Source organism: Anthonomus grandis, chromosome 9 (assembly GCF_022605725.1).
Source record: "Anthonomus grandis grandis chromosome 9, icAntGran1.3, whole genome shotgun sequence".
Classification (NCBI taxonomy): domain Eukaryota; kingdom Metazoa; phylum Arthropoda; class Insecta; order Coleoptera; family Curculionidae; genus Anthonomus; species Anthonomus grandis.
Window position 1 is genome coordinate 30,082,611 of NC_065554.1, and position 19,304 is coordinate 30,101,914.

The following is a 19,304-nucleotide window of genomic DNA, read 5'->3' on the forward strand; positions in this document are numbered from 1 at the left end:
ACAATTTGATGCTAGTTTATTGCTTAGTAAGAATTTATTGAAATTTTTTTAATTGTCCTTTAAATACAGATTTATAGTTACAACACAATAATAATAGAAAAAATATGACAAGTGAGGACCACCTTGTGATTATATAACCAATTCACAAGAGTCTTTTGAATACAAGCTTGTGCTTAGCTCTCTATATAAGTAAAAGTTACAGGCCAAAATTTTACAATGAAATTTTTTAGAGGTGGCAAAGAACTAGAAGACCTGGGCCTGGAATCTTACGGACTGAGCGACCTGGAAGAAGACGAAGAATACCAAACGAATCCAGGAAAACTGTTCGAGGCGTCGGTTCACACGTACACGTACACCAACAGTACCGTGATGCATCCGGACGACGGCACTTTCGTCACTCCCAGTAATCGGGGCAGTAGAATCACGTCAGTATGCAGTAGCATACAGAATTCACCGCCGCAAACCCCAGTGGGCCTGAGCAGAAGGAACTCGTGCAGCACCTTTTCCACCACCTTCGGTTTGGCTAAGATGCTTAACGAGAGAGGTACGTCCCAACGAATAATTTCACTGTCAAACTGTTAAGCTTCAGGAGCAAATTATGTTAAAGTACTTAGAGCCCATAAAGTGTACGTGTCTTAGTTGGTTCAATCAATCGCAAAAGTGTTTGCCAACTTGTACATATCGACTTTGCTATTAAATTCAAAGTTCTGGTCCTTACTGCGTTTACTAAGTAACCTTAATCAAAGTCAAAAATTGCTTTTTTTTACTACCGCCCGTAAAGTACTCACTTTACACGCTACCCGGGGTTTATAAAGTTTTTACTTCTTACGCACCAGTGCCTTCTAACGAAGTTACAAGATTTTGTCTTTATTTTATAGGGTAAGCCCAGGCAGTCTTTTATAAGACAACTTAGATAATTTCGCTCCGTTAACATTTTAACCTCTAAATTTATAATTTACATAACAAAAAGATACATTTTAAGCTTTACCTGTGAGTCATGAGGGGTTTATTGTAAACATATATAAAGAAACCAACTTAAAGAGGTTTCTAGCCTGATAGTATCAGGGAGAACAATACGTCACAATTACCCGTCAAAGTTGTCAACCGAAAGAGTAACCGCGGTTCTTACCAATTCAACGCTGAAAATCGCCTTTAGTTTCTTACTGAATTACTAACCCTGATAGCATAAAATATTCATTAAATATTTTAAAAAAATGTTTTTTTAATATTTAGAGCGACAGATTTTTTAATATTAATTAAATATATTTTTTAAATATTGATCAAATATTTATTTTAAATATTTCTATTATAAATAATTCATATATTTTTGTAATATTTTTTATTACAAAAATATATAATATTAAAAATATATATTTAAAGACAGATTTTTAAAGAATAATCTGGGTATCCTGATCGCCACCTAAAATCTATTTTGTTAATCCCATAAACTATTTATATTATTTGGGAAATTCTTTTTAAGATTAACAAGTCGATTTTAGGCTACTATAACTGATATTTTTATTCCTTATATATAAGAAACTATTTATTGGTAATTTTAGCGAAATCTGTAGGATTGCTTTTCAAAACTTGGCTTTTTAAAGAAAATTTATTAAGAATAAAACCAATAATGATATAATTTATAGGTATATTTAATAGTCAGTACAAAAAGTTTACATTTTAAATGTAGATTTAATCGTGTCTTTTTAAGCTTCATCTGCGTCTACCGAATCTACTTCCCTAAAAAAAAAGACAATTTATTATTATGAACTCTTATTGAATACCTTATACACCCGAAATGCATATTGTATAACACATTTCAGTGCTAGCTTTTTTAAATTCCATTTATTTTCAATACTTTTTTTATACTATTAACTTTATCTAAATAAACTCTATAAATTCATTCTGAAATAGGCGGATTTATGGAGAAATTATTAGTACTAATATTTAACTTCAGATGCAAATCATTCAAGTGCTTTTTTCTATAGCGGTATTTTTTACAATATAAAGAGTTACGTTTTTTTTTATTATCTGCCATAACTGATGATAACTCAGATATAATAAATAATAAAATAAAGTTTCCCTCCCCTCTAGTTACATAAATAATTCACTGTTTAGTAGATAAAGTACCTGAATGGAGTCCAAAATAATTACCGTCACAATAATGTTTCACATAAAAATCACAAATTAAATTACTCCACATACAAATAAATCACAAAGTTATCACTTACGCACTTCAAACAAATTGTAATTTATAATAATATGATGATATATTATAATATAATATAATAACACGGCTAGTCGGCTACTAAACTAAAACAGCACGAAGCAGGGGACGCTCCACGCTCGCATCTCATTGGCTGGTTACGAATGTAGGAACGCATTCGCGACATACCTTTGTTTGTGGTCTCTGTCCTTCTTAAATGTATTTCTGTATAATTTCAAAGGTAACGTATGTCGAAGCAGCCAATTTCACGTATTGATGAATACGGATTGATACTATTTTGGTTTGGCTTGGCAGGGGTAGTCCATAATGGATGGATATAGACCGAACAAAAAAAAAATAGGCGCAGCAAATAGCAAATAAAATTAAAACGTTGATCTGTCGAAGTGCGAGGATACCAAGCTGATTATATACAATTTGTATATGATCAGCTTTTGGCGAAATTATTAACAACCAATTATTTTTGAAATATTCTTAACTGTATGCCTAACAGATTTGTATACCTACCGATAATTCATTTCTAATAAAAATTTAAAAAAACGATAAATTAATAATAGAAATAAACACTCCGTGGTAATGACATTTTAAAATATTTACTTAACATTTCAAATTTATATTTTCTCGAATATTTGATATAAATCAATAATCGAATATTTATATTATATTTTCATATAAATATTACTTTTTTAATGTATAACAAATATTAGTAAAATAATCAGAATAAATATTTAAAAACAAATATATAATGAATATTTTTTTTAGATAACAAATATTTAAAAATCATATGATATTTGTTAAATATAAAAAAAATATTTTACAAATATTTCATGCTATCAGGGAAATAACCTTGACAAAATGTCTGTCAACTATATCTAAAAATATGTTAATAAATAAATGAAAAATTCGATTTTGCTTGAAGGTATCAAGGCGGCCACCCCATCGGCCTTCAACACGCCGAGCGGTCCGAACAGTTTCACGCCGACGGCGACGCCTTACAACAGTCCGGACGGCGGCAGTTTGTCGAGCACCAGATCGAACACCCCCGAGCCCCCCGACGAGGAGCCGGACGTCTTCAGTTTGCCCCAGTTGCTGCTCAGCTCGATGCCCCAGTTCCTTAGGGATACCGTCGGGGGCGGTGCCCGGAAAAAACCCGGAAGTCAGCTGACCGCCAAAGTTAATCGGCGGAGGGGCAGCGGCAGTAGTAGTGGTAGACAACAGCAGGAGAAAGAGGTAAACAACGCCGCCGATTTGTTTCCGCTGTTGAGGATGACGATTTTTGAGTCGATTTTTGAGGTTTAGTGGGATAAGCATAGTAATAGCCAACCGTGTGGTTTTAGGTTTATATTTTCTAACCAATGGGTTGAAAAACAGTTAAAGTATAGAGTGTCTATAGAATAACAGAATTTGGAAAAAAAAAATACGGTATATACATAAATGACTCAAAAAAAATTAAAATGATTTGGAAAAACTCCTCGATTTTGTGTAAAAGTTAACGTGGTACCAACCCCATTTCACAAGTTTGAACTCGCTCTTCCTCAACATTTCGATTCAATTCAAATATTCATTATTCAAAATTGACACAATAGAGTGTATGGAATTCGTCAATGTTCAAAGAAGTTAAAGTGAGAAACATTATACAGATTGGGGAAGTTTATTGACGGAATTCCCATTTACGAAATTTAAATATATAATAATACAAGGTGTCTACTATAAAGACCGCCAAACTTTAAGAGGTGATTAAAGAAGTCGTATAACATTATTTCGAAAAGTTGTTAGTTCTTCTGGTATTTAACATTTTTTGATTTTATCAAATTTCTTTGTTTCTTTTTTCATATAAACAAGAATATCTCCGTTATTCTTACCATCACATAAAATTTAGATATACCATCTGAAAGAGAATTAAATTTGCTATAGGTTTTCTTTCTTTTGCCCATGATATTGCTGTGAAGACAAATAGCTATCACAAAAGTAAGTATATTATTGGTAAGCATATTAAATGCAGTAGTTTTTGCTAAAAAAAAAACATGTTCCTATTTACCAAATTTTAGAAAAACGAGAACGAAGAAGATACCACTAATTTAAAGCACATTTCCCAAATGTTACATTTAACTTTTGATAACACCCGGTATAAACAATTACTCAAAAACTTCAAAGTACACATCTTATAGCAAATTTAACTCGCTTTCAGATGGTACGGTAGTGGCCAAAAGTAGATAGACAAAGTATTATTCTCATATAATTGTTTAAATATTTACCCACAGGTCCCCTAGATTTTAAATTATTGTTATTTGTAAGGCGGTCTATAAAAAGATACCAATAAATTTCAGTTAAATATTTTGCTTGCTATCAAATAAAGCAATAATATAAATATAGCCGGTCAAAAGTAGATAGACAAAAACAATTTTGGGATTATTTTTTTGTCTAGATATTTATAAAATAAAATTAGTATAGTATTACTTCTCTTAGGTGCAACATGCCACGCGGAATTAGATTCTCTCTTGATTTAAGACAGACGTCAAATTGATATTGCTCGTAGATTTGATGTTTGGGCAATTATCAAAAGATATGAAAAGACAGGATCATTAGAGCCAAAAAATAAATCTGGTCGACCAAAAAAAAATTGACATTAGAGCTGTACGCAAATTAAAACAAATTAGCAAGAATAACCCTTTCATGACTTCTCGTCAAATTCAGATAGAATTACAGGCTCTAGGGATTTGTAATGTGTCCTCAAGGACTGTAAGACGAAGGTTGGTACTGGGTGGTCCTAAAAGTTGTTAATTTTACAAAATTAAAAAAAAAAACCCGTTGATCAATTGTAACAAATTTATTCTTAAAATTTACAGAAAACTTGGGAAATTTATGTCTTAAAAATTACGTTGTTCAAATGTGCCCCATTTCTTTCCTGGCACTCCTCAAGCCGAGCCCTAAAATTTTCAATAACGCGTTGGCAAGTTTCTGAAGTTATCGCTTCAATTTCTTGCTGGATATTCGCCTTTAGATCATTCAGGGTGGTGGGTCGGTTGCTGTACACCTTACTCTTAAGGTATACCCACAAAAAAAAATCGCAGGTCCGGGCTTCGGGCGGGCCACCGAATGTCCCCTCTTCGGGAGATTAATTTATTGGGAAAAAGCGCCTGAACGACAGGCAAAGACAGTTTGGAGGTGTGGCAGGTGGCACCGTCCTGCTGAAACCAAGTGTTTCGATTTTATCCCTCAAACTCCTGAAGGGCGGGAGCGAAAAATGTTTGAAGCATGTCTATGTAACGCTGCGAATTTACGGTAATTGCGTTGCCTCGAGCGTCTTGGAAAATATAGGGACCGATTATTCCTGATCCCGACATTGCAGCCCAAACCGTGACCTTTGGGCTGTGCAGGGGCCTTTGATGTTTTTGCTGCGGGTTTGTTGCACACCAGTAGCGACAATTTTGGGTGTTCACATGGCCATTTAGGTGAAAATGAGCCTCATCGGAGAAAAAAATGTTGTTGAATCGCTGAAATTTCAATAATGAACGCTTTTATTCACAAACCTTATATACAATACAATACAATATATTTACAATAATTTTACAAAACTCACAAAAGTATAAATAGATGTACACCTAGATTAGAATCTGTGTGTGTACAAAACAAAAGTAATTAAGAAGATAATATATATAATTCACAATTCACTTAAAGTTATATACTATATACCAAATATACCAATATACTATATACTATATTATACTATATACTAACTATATTTAAACCAAAGAATAAACCAAAATAATGATTAAATGAACTAATGATTTAAATCGCCCTAGTCAGAATAACAGATCTTAACCACAAATATACTGATAACGCTGCATATATCCTATATTTAATTTGCAAATACATAATTATCTACGCAACACCGTAGCAAAAACTTCAAAGTTTTCATGAAGCAACCTATTTATTTCTCTACTAAACATATGTATATTTCGAACTTCTCTAATACTACTTGGAAGAAGGTTAAAAAATTTTGGGCCAAGGTATGTTAAAAACCTTTGAGTAGTCGTTCTTGTCAGAAAAGGCACACTAACAGAATGCACTGCTTGGCTTCTAGTATAGCAACCCAAGTTCTTTATCGGTCGCCGCAAATCAGGATATTTATAGACAAACATTAGCACTGACTTAGCATACATTTGCTGTATTGTAAATACGCGCGCTTCTTGGTATAAATGGTTTGAGAAGTATCTGGGATGTTTTCTTAAAATTACTCGTAAAAGGTATTTTTAAGTAATGTTTAAAATATTTATGGTACTGGCAAATGATCCTCCCCATATTGATATTCCATATCTAATGACTGATTCAGCCAAGGATGTATATAACATTTTTAAAATGTGGAGAGGCATACAATTTCTAAGATGATAAAATTTAAAAATTAGTTTACGAATTTTTATATTAATACTTTCTATATGTTTTTCCCATTTAATATTTTGATCGATAAAAATACCCAAATACTTTATACATGGAGTCCTACTTAAGGTTTCCATGCAAGCACATGGCTTCTCCTTTAATATGCACTGATATGTGTGTATTTTTAGTACATCTGTATTAATTTGATGGTTATCGAGAATGCTAAAACTCATAAATTTTGTTTTTTCAATATTTACTGCTAAACGATTTTCTTCCAGCCACCGACGAACCATTGCAAAATCTGACGTTGCTCTCTCCACAGCATTCGCCCAGTTATCACCCTTTACCAACAAAACAGTGTCGTCCGCGTATGATACAAGTTTTCCAGATGTACTAAGAAAAAGAAGTTCATTGATATAGAGGGTGAATAGAAGAGGCCCCAGTACAGTACCTTGTGGAACACCACAATTTATTGTTTCAAAAACACTATACTCATCCTCCACCCTAACACATTGCTTTCTTTCAGTAAGATAATTTTTTATAAGAGTCCAGCTTAATCCCCTTATCCCGTAGTCGTCTAATTTATCAAGTAGAATATCGTGTGATACCGAGTCGAAGGCTTTAGCCAGATCTAAAAATATAGCTAACGGTTTTTGATTTTTTTCAATAGTTTTACAAATATAATTTGTTACCTCAAATAGTGCCTCTTCAGTTGACTTACCCTCTCTAAAACCATATTGGTTGGGAGATAAAATGTTGTTTTTCTGTAAGGGTTTTGAAAACCTAGTGCGTATACAAGCTTCAAGTATTTTTGCTATATTACTAATAAGTGATATTGGGCGAAATCGATTCATTACTTCGTTGGCGAACAAAAGTCTTGCAGAAGGGTCATTTTCCTTTAATTCCTGCACTAATTGAATTTTGTAAAGCCGCGTCCAGAGCTGTATCACGTCGCGAACCAATTTGGACGTCGAAACGAACGCCGTCGCGAACTTAAAAAGTGTTGCAGCTCGGCGCTCGTCGCGATCCAGGGCGAGTCGGTTTTCTGACGAAACATCAAAGGATTGGTACACGACGACGCCAAGCAAGTCTGGACGGGAAACGAACGACACGATTTGTTTCTTTATTTTAGTATTATTTTGGCTATCGACAGGTGTCATGGAGTGGACTGACGAGCGTATATCTTTTTTAATTGCGTTCTATAGGCATCATGAATGTTTATGGAATCCAAAACATGCATTCTATTACAACAAAAATAAAAAATTTGATTCTTGGACTCAAATATCCTCTAAGTTAAATACAACGGACTGCTTAGAGATTCTGAACAAATATCGTAAACTTGTGTACGAATCTCCTGTTGTCAGGAAACGTAGGGTTACAGCAAGTCTTTCTTGAACCGAGATTGCTTTTCGAAACTTGGTATCTTGCTTTCCTATTTTGGGCCCAATCGCATTCACAAAATACTCAAAATCTGTTGTTGACATTCGCGTAAAATTTTTGTATTGACCACTAATTTTTTTGCATCTTTAAATCCGCAAGCAAATTATTCGCACCATATTTCAGTCTATTTCTATAAATTTCTGTTTGCCACCATCGCCTTTGTTTCCGTTTCGGTTTTTTACTTGATAAAGCGTAATGAATATAAATATACGCCGCAGCAGCAACATCCATTCTGAACGCTAAATTAACTACTGACAAAAATTAAAAATATCAGTAAAATGGATCGCACAAACGGTTGCAATGCGAGGTGCGAAGCGTTGTTCGGTACGGCGTACGTGAACGTGGGTTTTCTGCTCGCATCGTGGTACAGATCTGGACGCGGCTTAGAAAACCATGTTTAAATCTTTGTGAAGAATTCGCAGCACCGACGATCCGGAGACATTTAATGCCGCTGCGCGCTTGCGAGAAGACAAGGTCGGTTCTTGGCGTATAGACGCTCTCACCCGAGCAACCGTTTCGGGAACTCTCGTTGTTCTTGGCCGACCCTAATTTCGTTTATTTAACGTCGAACCCTGTGTCGTTAAACTTACGTACCCATTTTACGACCAGCTGTGGGCTTGGGCACTGGTTAATGTCATGCAAATCAAAATGTGCCCGATATCTACGGCGCACATTGGTGGCCGAATTGTTGTTACGGAAATACTCTCGTACACAAAACGAGCGTTGCTCTCCCGTATAGCGCTGCATGGTGACTAAATTTCCCTGACCGAAGCTCAGTGTTGCCAGGTATTACTAACTGTCACGCGCCAGTTTTGACACTAAAATGCGCCACTAAAGCGCCACCTTTTGACAGGACGCAAAAACTATTAAAAAATTAGCGGGAGTTTCAAATATTGGACAAATGTGGATTTCCTTTTATTCACAGTTTCCTATACCGGGTGCTGCATCTCATTACGCACCATAGGAATTACAATGCAAAAATAAAGAAATAAAAATTCCTGCTTCCCTAATTGTTTTAGCTAAAAAATTAATAGGACCTTTTTTGTAGCAAATTAATTTTGCTATAAGAAGGAATTTTTATAAAACAAGATATTTGAATCGTGGAGGCAAAATCGTCGAAAATATTCTTTCCCTTTTCCCTTCCCATCACCTGTTTGCTAATTAAGAAACAAACATTACCTTTTTTGAAACTTCAAAAATCTGTCATATTATGTAATAACAACAATATTTATTTGCAATAAACTACTGTACAAAGTTTAAACTAATAATTACACTATTTCATAACTATTTTATGAATAAAGCACTTATTTCCCGTGTACTAGTTCCAGAATAATAAAGTTTTATCATCTCTACTTTTTCCTGTATAGAATAAATCATTTTAGAAATTTGATACTGTAAAGTTTCAAAAAAGGTAATGTTTGTTTCTTAATTAGCAAACAGGTGATGGAAACAAAAAAGGGAAAGAACATTTTCGACAATTTTGCCTCCACGATTCAAATATTTTGTTTTATAAAAATACCTTCTTATAACAAAATTAATTTACTACAAAAAAGGTCCTATAAACTTTTTAGCTAAAGCAATTAGGGAGACAGGAATTTCTATTTCTTTATTTTTGCATTGTAATTCCTTTGGTGCGTAATGAGATGCAGCACCCGGTATAGATATACATATTTATTATTTTATTAAATATAATAGTAATTACCTAATTTTAATTTGTTTTTTTTTTTGTAATCAGAAACAAATGTGTTTAAATACTTATATACTTTATTTTAAAAAAATATAGGAATAAAATAAATGGGAATTCTACAAAATAACTTTTTTCATAAAAATAATGACAACAAAAATATTACATATTTCTAAATTAAATATTCTAAAATATTTAACAAAAAAAACATCCTATATATAAAGCAAAATCAATCAATTTCAATTCAAAACATAAAGCACAAACAATAATGTTGCCGCCATGTCAACTGTCAACATGACAACTGTCACGGTTTGACGGTTGACGAGCAAAGTTGTCATAAGCATCTGTAGTGCTAAAGTCCAGTTTACGCTCACGCTCATTCAAAGGCGAATAGCAGACGATCCCTTTTGGTAGTTGGATTTGTTTATGAAATTAATAGTATTAAGAACCAACCAAAACCAATGCTTCTTTTGACTAGTTTACAATCAAGGTGCACGATACAAAATACAAAAGCGCCACTTTAGGCGCCCGGCGCATGTACCAAAATTTTACACGCCATCTGAAATTTAAAAGCGCCACTTTGGCGTAAATGCGCCACACCTGGCAACCCTGCCCAAGCTATCGATTGAGCACGCGCGCACGATTCTAGCCCCCGTACCAAATTTTATACGAAGCGTCAAAAAATGAACAACTTTTTGAACCACCCGTTAGAAGAGCCAGCAAAAAAACCATTGCTTTCAAAAAAGAATCGCTTAGCCCGATTGGAATTTGCCCGTCAGCATATACACTGGACAAAGCATGAATGGAAACGTGTTTGCTGGAGCGACGAATCGAACTTTAATTCCGATGGAATTCGATGTGTTAGACGTCCATCTGGCCAGCGTTTGAATCCCAATTAAACAAAACCCACAGTTAAGCATGGAGGTGGATCAGTGATGGTTTGGGGTTGCTTCTCAGGTTATGGAATGGGCCCGTTACATCGCATAGAGGGCATAATGGACAGGTTTATGTACAGGGATATTCTCAGAGATGTTAGGTATGTTGCCCTATGTCGAAGACAATTTATCCATTGAGATTCCAATTCCAGCAGTCTTCAAATTCCACCCGATCTTAATTTCATCGCAAATTTATGGGAAATTGTAGATCGTGATATTAGGGATACAAACTATTCAAATAAAGGTGAATTATTCGAACGGTTGCAACAGAAATGGAAAAATATTGGTTTTAAACTCATAGACAATCTTGTTGAATCAATGCCACGTAGATGTCAGGCTGTAATAGACAATAATGGGTATTTTACAAAATACTAATATTGTAGATGGTTTAGTTTGTAATTAAAAAAAAAAATACTTCGAAAAAAAAGAGTATTGGTTATTTTTTAAATTTGTCTATCTACTTTTGTCCAGCGTATATTTAGTTATTTCTTATTATTTACCAAATTAGGTGATAAGGTTAGGTTTCTAAAGAATGCCCATAATATACTTAAATATCTTTATTATAGAATTTTTATTTCCTTTGATTTTTTTAAAAAACCATTCGTCTATCTAGTTTTGGCCATTCCTGTATATCTAAATTTTATGTGGTGGTAAGAATAACGGAGATATTCTTGTTTATATGGAAAAAAAACAAAGAAATTTGATAAAATAAAAAAATGTGGAACTAACAACTTTTCGAAAAAATGTTATACGACTTTTTATTGCAAGTGACTTGTATAATCACCTCTTAAAGTTTGGCGATTTTTATAGTAGACACCCTGTTTAATAATTAGAGATCTTAGTATTTTACAAATACATTGGAAAAGTTATAAAATAACCTTTAGGTATAGTACAATAGAAAATATAAATTAAAATTAAAACACAAGCTATTTTTTAGCAACAACAATCTTTAAATATACTACAAACTGTCTCCAGCAAAAAAAAGGATATATCATTTTTTTAATTTGTGACCTAAATTGCAAAAAGGACACACGAAAAATATCAATTTTCTTGGGTAAATCATTGGCCAGTCTACACATCAAAAGGCCTATTAAAACCGTAATTATTTCCATAAAATTGGGGTTCAACGTAGACATTCTGGTATACGATTCCTACTAATCAGAATAAAGATCAGATCTGAATCCCATAAAGGAATGTCTGAATGCGACCCAGATTTTCGCAACCCTGTATATATTGGGTAGCGTACCATTGTAGTTTATTTAATTGAATAATGCTCGTACTAAGAGTTAATTTAATCAAACGGATGTGATAAATTAACTATTTAGCAATTAGGATAAAAGTTAGTAATTTTCAGGTAGCTTTCCCAAAATGTCAGCCAAATTTGTCAAAAAAAGTATGTGATTTTTTTTATATAATAATTATTTTGATTTAGTAAGCAAGAATATGATTTTGAAAAAACGTTATCTTTAAGTAAATATAAAAATATAAATAAAACCTTTTTTTTATCGAATCCACATTGGTTTTATTTAAATGAGTGTAAATTATGCAAACAATTACACCATAAAGGTCAACGAGGCGATAATGATAAACGGATAATTAAAAAAAAAATATGTTGAACGTTGCCCCTATAAAACGATCACGTTCATTTCTTTTGTCAAATCAGGCTGGCCAACTGTTTTTGTTTTTATACGAGTGGCATCACGCATTTTATGGTAATGATATAAATCCCTAATGCAAATATGTATATAAAAATCCCCGCGTTTTTCTTCGAAGAACTAATATTTATTTCCAAATGTAATTTGTGAGATTTTGAATTTAATTTTCTTCCTGTTATATATATATACATAATTTTTTTTTGAATATTTTGAATTTCTTTGTAGAGTCTGGTGGGAAAAATAGAAAAAATCGGGATAAACAACCTGATGTCGGGCCAGGGAACTTTATCGATATCAGGGGGGATGTACGCACGCCCCAGTCTGACCAGTCCCATGACCCAACTGACTTGTTTGCTTCCTAGTCATAGTAATGACGACTTAACGAGCAGTATTAGCGAGAAGACTAGACGACCTAATATTGATCAGATTACTTCACCCGGTAAGTTACTTATACATAACATAACATCAGACATAATTCAGATACAGTATAAGTAGATGTATTTTATTAATAAGTTTATGTTTTACCTATCATAAGCGGGCATTATGATAATGCCCGGAAATTTTATTGCTTATCCAATTTTATTTCTCTCATAATAAAGAATAAACATCCATTTTATACAAAAAGTAATGTTTCTTTAAATACTAAAAATTAAACTTTATTTTCAAAATAAAAATTACAATTTTGAAATGTCTTGGAAAATGTAACTGATCCCACTATAGAATGGTCGGTGTTTTTTGTGATGGTAGAGGTGGCAGCACTAACGCTATTTTGTATAGTTTGTAAATTGTCCATTAAAGAATTTTCAATAGTCGATACGTAACTAACCTCGGAATTAACTGAATTGGCAATTATTTTGGCTACTTTATTTTTGGATAAAATACTTTCTTCTATATATCCTTCAGCTACTGAAGAGCTTTTCCATTTCCCATCTTATTTTAGCATTTCAAACGAAGCACCTGCCTCAACAAGTAAAGTTGACGATGTGCGACGCAAACAGTGGCCGGTATAAGCTTCTGCATTATCCAGTTTTAAAAATTTTGCGATCAATGTTGGGACGCTTCCTATGGTATTTTTTCCAACAGGTTGTACTGTACAGTGTACAGCGACTCTTTCTATAGGTAAGAAAGAATCTTCGCTCCTTTATTCCAGCTGGTCTTAATGCTGCGTACTTTTTTGAACCCGATTACAGCAAATTTTCATAAAGAAACAACTATTGTAATATGAAGTCTTCTACATGAATAACTGATCAATATTAGATCTAACAAATTTTTTGAATGAAACTAGTGTGAGAGATTTTATGTGCAGAGGAACTCTATTATTGCAAGTCTCGCTATATTGTAATTAAAAGACCTTTCAGAAATAGAAGTTGAGTGAAGAGGTATAGTTACACAGCTCGTATCACGAAGATCTAGATTATGGATTTCTGAGGGAATCTTTATTTTCCTGTATAAGTAGTCGGGACACTTTCTTGCTATTATTTTATAAAATAACACAACTGAATGGAAGACGCGCCTCTCATCCATTCTCTCAACTTAGCCGACAATCCCCGCTCTCTACCCCGTATATTCCCAATTAGTCTTACACAGTGAAGGCATAATTGAAGTGCGAAAGCACTAAAGAGTCACAAAGCATTTTCTTTAATGACACTGTCAATAGATGAATTTGTTTAAATATAAGCTTTAGATTTAGGAATGCTCTCTTAATACACATGCTGACATGCTCGGTAAACCTCAAATCACTGTCCAGAACTAGATTTTTAGCGTGGTCAACAAGTGCAAGTTTATTATTATTATTATTTAAATTTATTTGAATGCTATCCTTATGCAACTGCCGTGATTGAGTTCTGCCAAAGAGCAACACCTGAGACTTGGAGGGGTTCAGAGTGACGCAGTGCCTATAAGAAATTAAGAGCAGTGACTCCAAATCTTTATTTATTTCCTTTATGCACTCGAGAACACGACCCGGATTAAAAGATTTGTAGACCTGCGTATCATCTGCATAAAAATGTACATTACAAGATTCAATGCATTTTGCCATTTGGGAAGTATATAAGGTAAAAAAAAGAGGCCCCAAAATTGAACCTTGTGAAACCCCAAAACATAATGGCTCGCATTCAGATACTTCGCCATTGACTTTAAACCTCTGACTTCTACCCTTTAAATAACTGGTAACTAGACTGCAAGCGGTAGTGTCGAATCCCAGATATTTTAAAATCGCCAAAAGAAGATTATGATTTATTCTGTCAAACGCTTTTGAATAGTCTAAAAGGACTAAAATAGTTAATTCGTTATTCTCGATAGCTTGAAATTTATCATCTGTTACTTTCAAAAGCGCTGTTGAACTACTATATCCTGGTCGAAATCCAGACTGGGTGGCTGGTAATAAATTGTACTGTTGAACATATTCTCGCATTTAATTATTAAGAATACGTTCTAAAGTTTTAGACAGAGTAGGGAGAAAGCTTACTGGCCGTAAGTCCTTTACAATGGAACACTTCCAATAATCGGGAGCATGATGTTTCTATGGAGAAGTTCACTAAGTGTGTAATTACAGGTAATATTAGCGGGCAGCAAAAGAGTAGCATCTCAATGCCAATGTCATCATTTCCAATGGCCTTGGATTTAACTAAAAATAATGCATCTTTAACTTCCTCAATATTAGCCAATCTAAAACGGAAAATATCCCTATTTGACAATGTATTATTTAAGTAAAAATTTAGAATATCTTCATCTGGATCAATCTGCGGAATATTAACAAAGTAGTTATTGATTTCATCTGCTGACCAGCGACCGCTAGGAATTACCCTACTACATTTCCCATAAACGTCCAGATCCCTCATAAGTTTCCAGTTTTCTTTAAATCCATTTATTCTTATTTGATGCTCCAGATATGCTTTCTGTTCCCTCCTAGTTGTTGCAATAACTTGATTTCTTAGGTGTCTATAAGATTCCCAGTCTTCAGGAGAATTGCTTATTTTGTATTTAGTCAATGCTCGATTTCTAAGTGACATTAGATATTTTAAATTAGGTGTTATCGAAGGAAATTCTTTCTCGGTAATCCGTGCCGATCTTTTAGGACCATAAATATCAATAGGTATCAATTACTAAAAGCTTCCACCTTGGCATTTATATCTGGTAAATAATATATTAGATTAAAAGGAATAGTATTAAGATGTTCAAGAAAAGCGGGCCTATTAAAGTTTTTAAAATCTCTATATGTGTAAATGAAAGGTTCTGGTTTCGATACTTTAAGGTTTAGCTCGCATTTAATAAAAAAATGATCTGAAAAATCAGAGTTTTGGTCAACATTTAGAGTACATATTAGATTAACATGTGAACAAATAAACAAGTCCAAAACAGTCTCCCCTGCCAGACCCAGGTGAGTTGGTTCGTTCACCATTTGCTCTATGCTAAGAGACTGTAAAATGGATGAGAAGCGTTTAACATCTTTTGATCGTAAATTAGCCATATTTATATTAAAATCTCTCACACACATAAAGTTGTCACATTCTGTTAATAAAGTTGACACATTTACCTCAAATTCATCTAGAAAGCTATTCAGATTATCAGTAGGAGGCCTATAATAACCTCCCAAATAATGTATAGTATTACCAATTTTATATTTTATCCAAATTTGTTCCGAGTGTACGCTATTACCATAATTAATTATTTGAAAATTAATAAATCCTTTTACATAGAACAATATTCCACCTCCATGTAGTAGTACGATCTCGTCGTATTAAATTATAATTTGGGATTTGAAGAATGTCAGCTGCTATATTACCTAATTTTGAAGGATAATAAATTTTTTGATTCTACTTTTAACCAATCCCAGTGAGTTGCTACCTAATAACACCTCTCATTTCTACTGGTAAAAAATTATAACATCTGGCAAGAAGATAAGTAAAACAATGTTGCCTTAGCTCTAGTGGTTTGTGAGGAATTCTGTTGACGATTTCTTGTATTATACTTATGGGTAATTAATGAAATGTTTGACTTATATTTGTGTAAAGACGTGAAAATATTATAAAAAAATATTTGACGAATATCGAAAATTTTTATTTTACTGTACAGTGGATCTGAGGAATATAGTCTAGGTTTTTTATAAATTATTTTAATGATACTCTTCTGAACGATTTCTAGGCATTTTAAAAATACGTCTCTAGCCCCTTCCCATCCTAAAATTCCGTATTGAAGACGAGATTCCAACAAGGCATAATAAATTATTTTTAAATGCGAAATGCTTAATATTCCAGCTAAAAACTTAAATCTACCCAATAAAGATCTTAAGTTATTTGCAACGTTTTGTACATGAATATTCCACTCAAGTTGTTTATCTATGGTAATACCTAAATATTTTATGCTAGGTACTGCTGAAATCTTATCGTTCAATTGAATATTTAACCTATCATAATTTAGAAGACCATCTCTGTATGATGAAAAACGCAGAAATTTAGTTTTATCATAATTTACACTCAATTTCCTGCTCGAAAACCAATTAAAAACATCCTTTAAAACCTCTTCTGAAATTCTTTTTACAATTTCCCAGTTTTTATGTACATTATAGACTAGCCACAATCTAACTATTTTCGATTTATGTTTTGGGTCGTTGTCTTGAAGAAAAGCATAATTATTTTCTAAACCTAAGTTCAAAGCATTTTGGCGTAAATTGGTTTTTAAAATATCCAAATACTCGTGTTTGTCCATAATTCCATCAATTGGGCAGATATTTCCTACTCCACTAGCTGCAAAACATCACGAAACCGCCTCCATGTTTCACGGTGGGACAAATATTTTGAGATTGCAAGGAGGTACCAGGTTTACGCCACACTATTTTTCCGCCATCTGATGAAAAAAGGTTTATTTTCGTTTCATCCGAAAAAACCACGCGATTCCAAAACTCAGGGGGCTCATTTATGTATTTTTTTGCGAAAGCTACACGATTCTGTCTGTTGATTTTACTAACATGTGGCTTTTTCCTCGCTATTCTGCCATGAAATTAGTTATAACTCTCCTAACTGTCTCAGCTCCAACTTCTTTTCCTAAATTTCTCTGTAGTTCCGAAACAATTTTCGGGGCACTAATAAAGGCGTCTTTTTTTATCTCTCTCATTATAAAGTGTTCATCACGAAGTGTCAGCTTCCTTGGACGACCAGATCGATGTTTATTTCCCACTAAATTTTTATCTTTAAATTTTTTCACAATATATCCAATGGTAGAGAGCATGATTTATTTACAGTTTCGGCTATTTTCCGATAAGTTTGGCCCTTTTTAAACAAATTAATTATAATTTCACGCTCAGCAATAGTACCGATTTAATTTTTGTGATTAATGTGTGCATTTTATGTGTGCGCACGTTATTGCTTATTATTCTACTATACATATTATACTACTCTACATGTTGCCTTAAATGTAAACAAAGATGCATACTGATTTTTTCTTACATTTCACCTTTTTATTAAAAGAATTTATACACTGTCCAAATACTTTTGAGAGATTGCATATTTTATTAATCTTGTATCTTACAATACTGTTTGACTATGTACATCTTTTTTAAACTAAATGTATCGTAATTATATTCGATAGCCATTAAGAATATTCATAATTAATACTCGTATTAGGTTGCAGATTTTATTTACTATAATTATAATGTAAGAATATTATTGAAAATACTTTTTGTCCAAATACTTTTGAGAGTAACTAACTGTATGCACATTTTCCTATAAAATATGGAATTCTATTCAACTGTAATATTTTAGTTATTTTTATTCTTTATTTGTTAGTTTATTATTATGAGGGCTTTGTCTATAAGAATTTTTGATTTTTCAGATAATAAAGCATATTTTGACTTTGACTAAATCTAAGCAACCTAACTTAATAGACTAAACATAATAAAAGCCATAGTCTATATAGTCAATTAAAACAACTGAAATAGAATGCTAACAAGTTTTAATCATTTCAACGACACTATTTGGTTTAACTAATCTATAAAACTGAACTAAACCTTAACCTACAAGAAACAACCGAACGTAAACCTCTTAAGTAACAATCAAACATTCTTTCACTTCGGGTTCGGGTGCGATAAACTCACTTTTGTCAATCTCCATCAGGGTTTCCAAATCGGGCGCCTCCTCTCCAGGAACCGGAAACTCCTCGAGTTTTTCACGAGCCTCCTCGTTTTCCGTCGTAACCACCACCTCCTCCTCCGTCTCCTCCTCCTCCTCGACCCTCTGAATGTCCCCGTGCACGTGCAGGTCATCCAAAGGTTCGATGTTTTCCACTTTGATCTTCGATATCGCCGGTGTTTCGGTAAACGATTGTAAAATCGAGCCCTTGATCGCCTGCTGGGGCGTTAGGCGGGTCATCGTGATATTTTTGCCGAAGATCTTGCCGATCGGGAGCACCTTGATGCCCCCTTTGGAGCCCAACATTTGCAACTGCGACAGCGGGATGATTTTTTTGCCGTTTTTGTTGGTCACCTGGAAGGTGGAGTTTGGGAGAATCTTGAACTTTTCCAGGTTTAATTTGGTCACTTTGCCCATCGGCACCGAGACCGTTTTATGCAGGACGTTCGGGATGGTTTCTTCGGCCGGTTTGTTCATGGTTTTTTTTGATGGGTAGGTTTTGATTGGTTGGTCACCGTTTTCTTCCAGTTCTTCTGCTGCCATGTCAATGGGGTCCTCTTCATGGGGATGTTCTTCTGTTACCTCACGTCCTATTGACGGGGTGTTTTGGGCAAGTTCTTGGTACTGATGGGATAAGTTTTTTGCCAAAATGGGGTGTAAAGTTTGCGGAGAGATCCTTTGTAAGAGCGGAAACGATCTGCGGCCTTCGTAATGCCATTCCTCGGCGCTCGCCCCCGATCCGTGCATATAATACGCTATAGTGTTCAGTTTTTCGTCGTTAATGGCCCTGCGCACCTCGCACTTGTGCCTCTCGACGCTTATATTCAACGCTTTGCTCACCTCTTTAAAAATTCGTCGTTTCTCTTG

The 19,304-nt window shown here is 33.9% G+C and overlaps 1 protein-coding gene across 6 annotated transcripts in view; it reads left to right on the forward strand.

Annotated features, from left to right (window-relative positions):
- The window catches only part of LOC126740801 (trafficking kinesin-binding protein milt), a 102,488-nt gene that overhangs the window by 77,535 nt on the left and 5,649 nt on the right, over positions 1-19,304 (forward strand). For all 6 annotated transcript variants that reach the window (XM_050446978.1, XM_050446979.1, XM_050446975.1 and 3 more), the window contains 3 exons: positions 231-544; positions 3,141-3,451; positions 12,538-12,751. In XM_050446978.1, the coding sequence (XP_050302935.1) occupies positions 231-544; positions 3,141-3,451; positions 12,538-12,751 (839 nt within the window). The remainder of the gene's footprint in view (positions 1-230; positions 545-3,140; positions 3,452-12,537; positions 12,752-19,304) is intronic.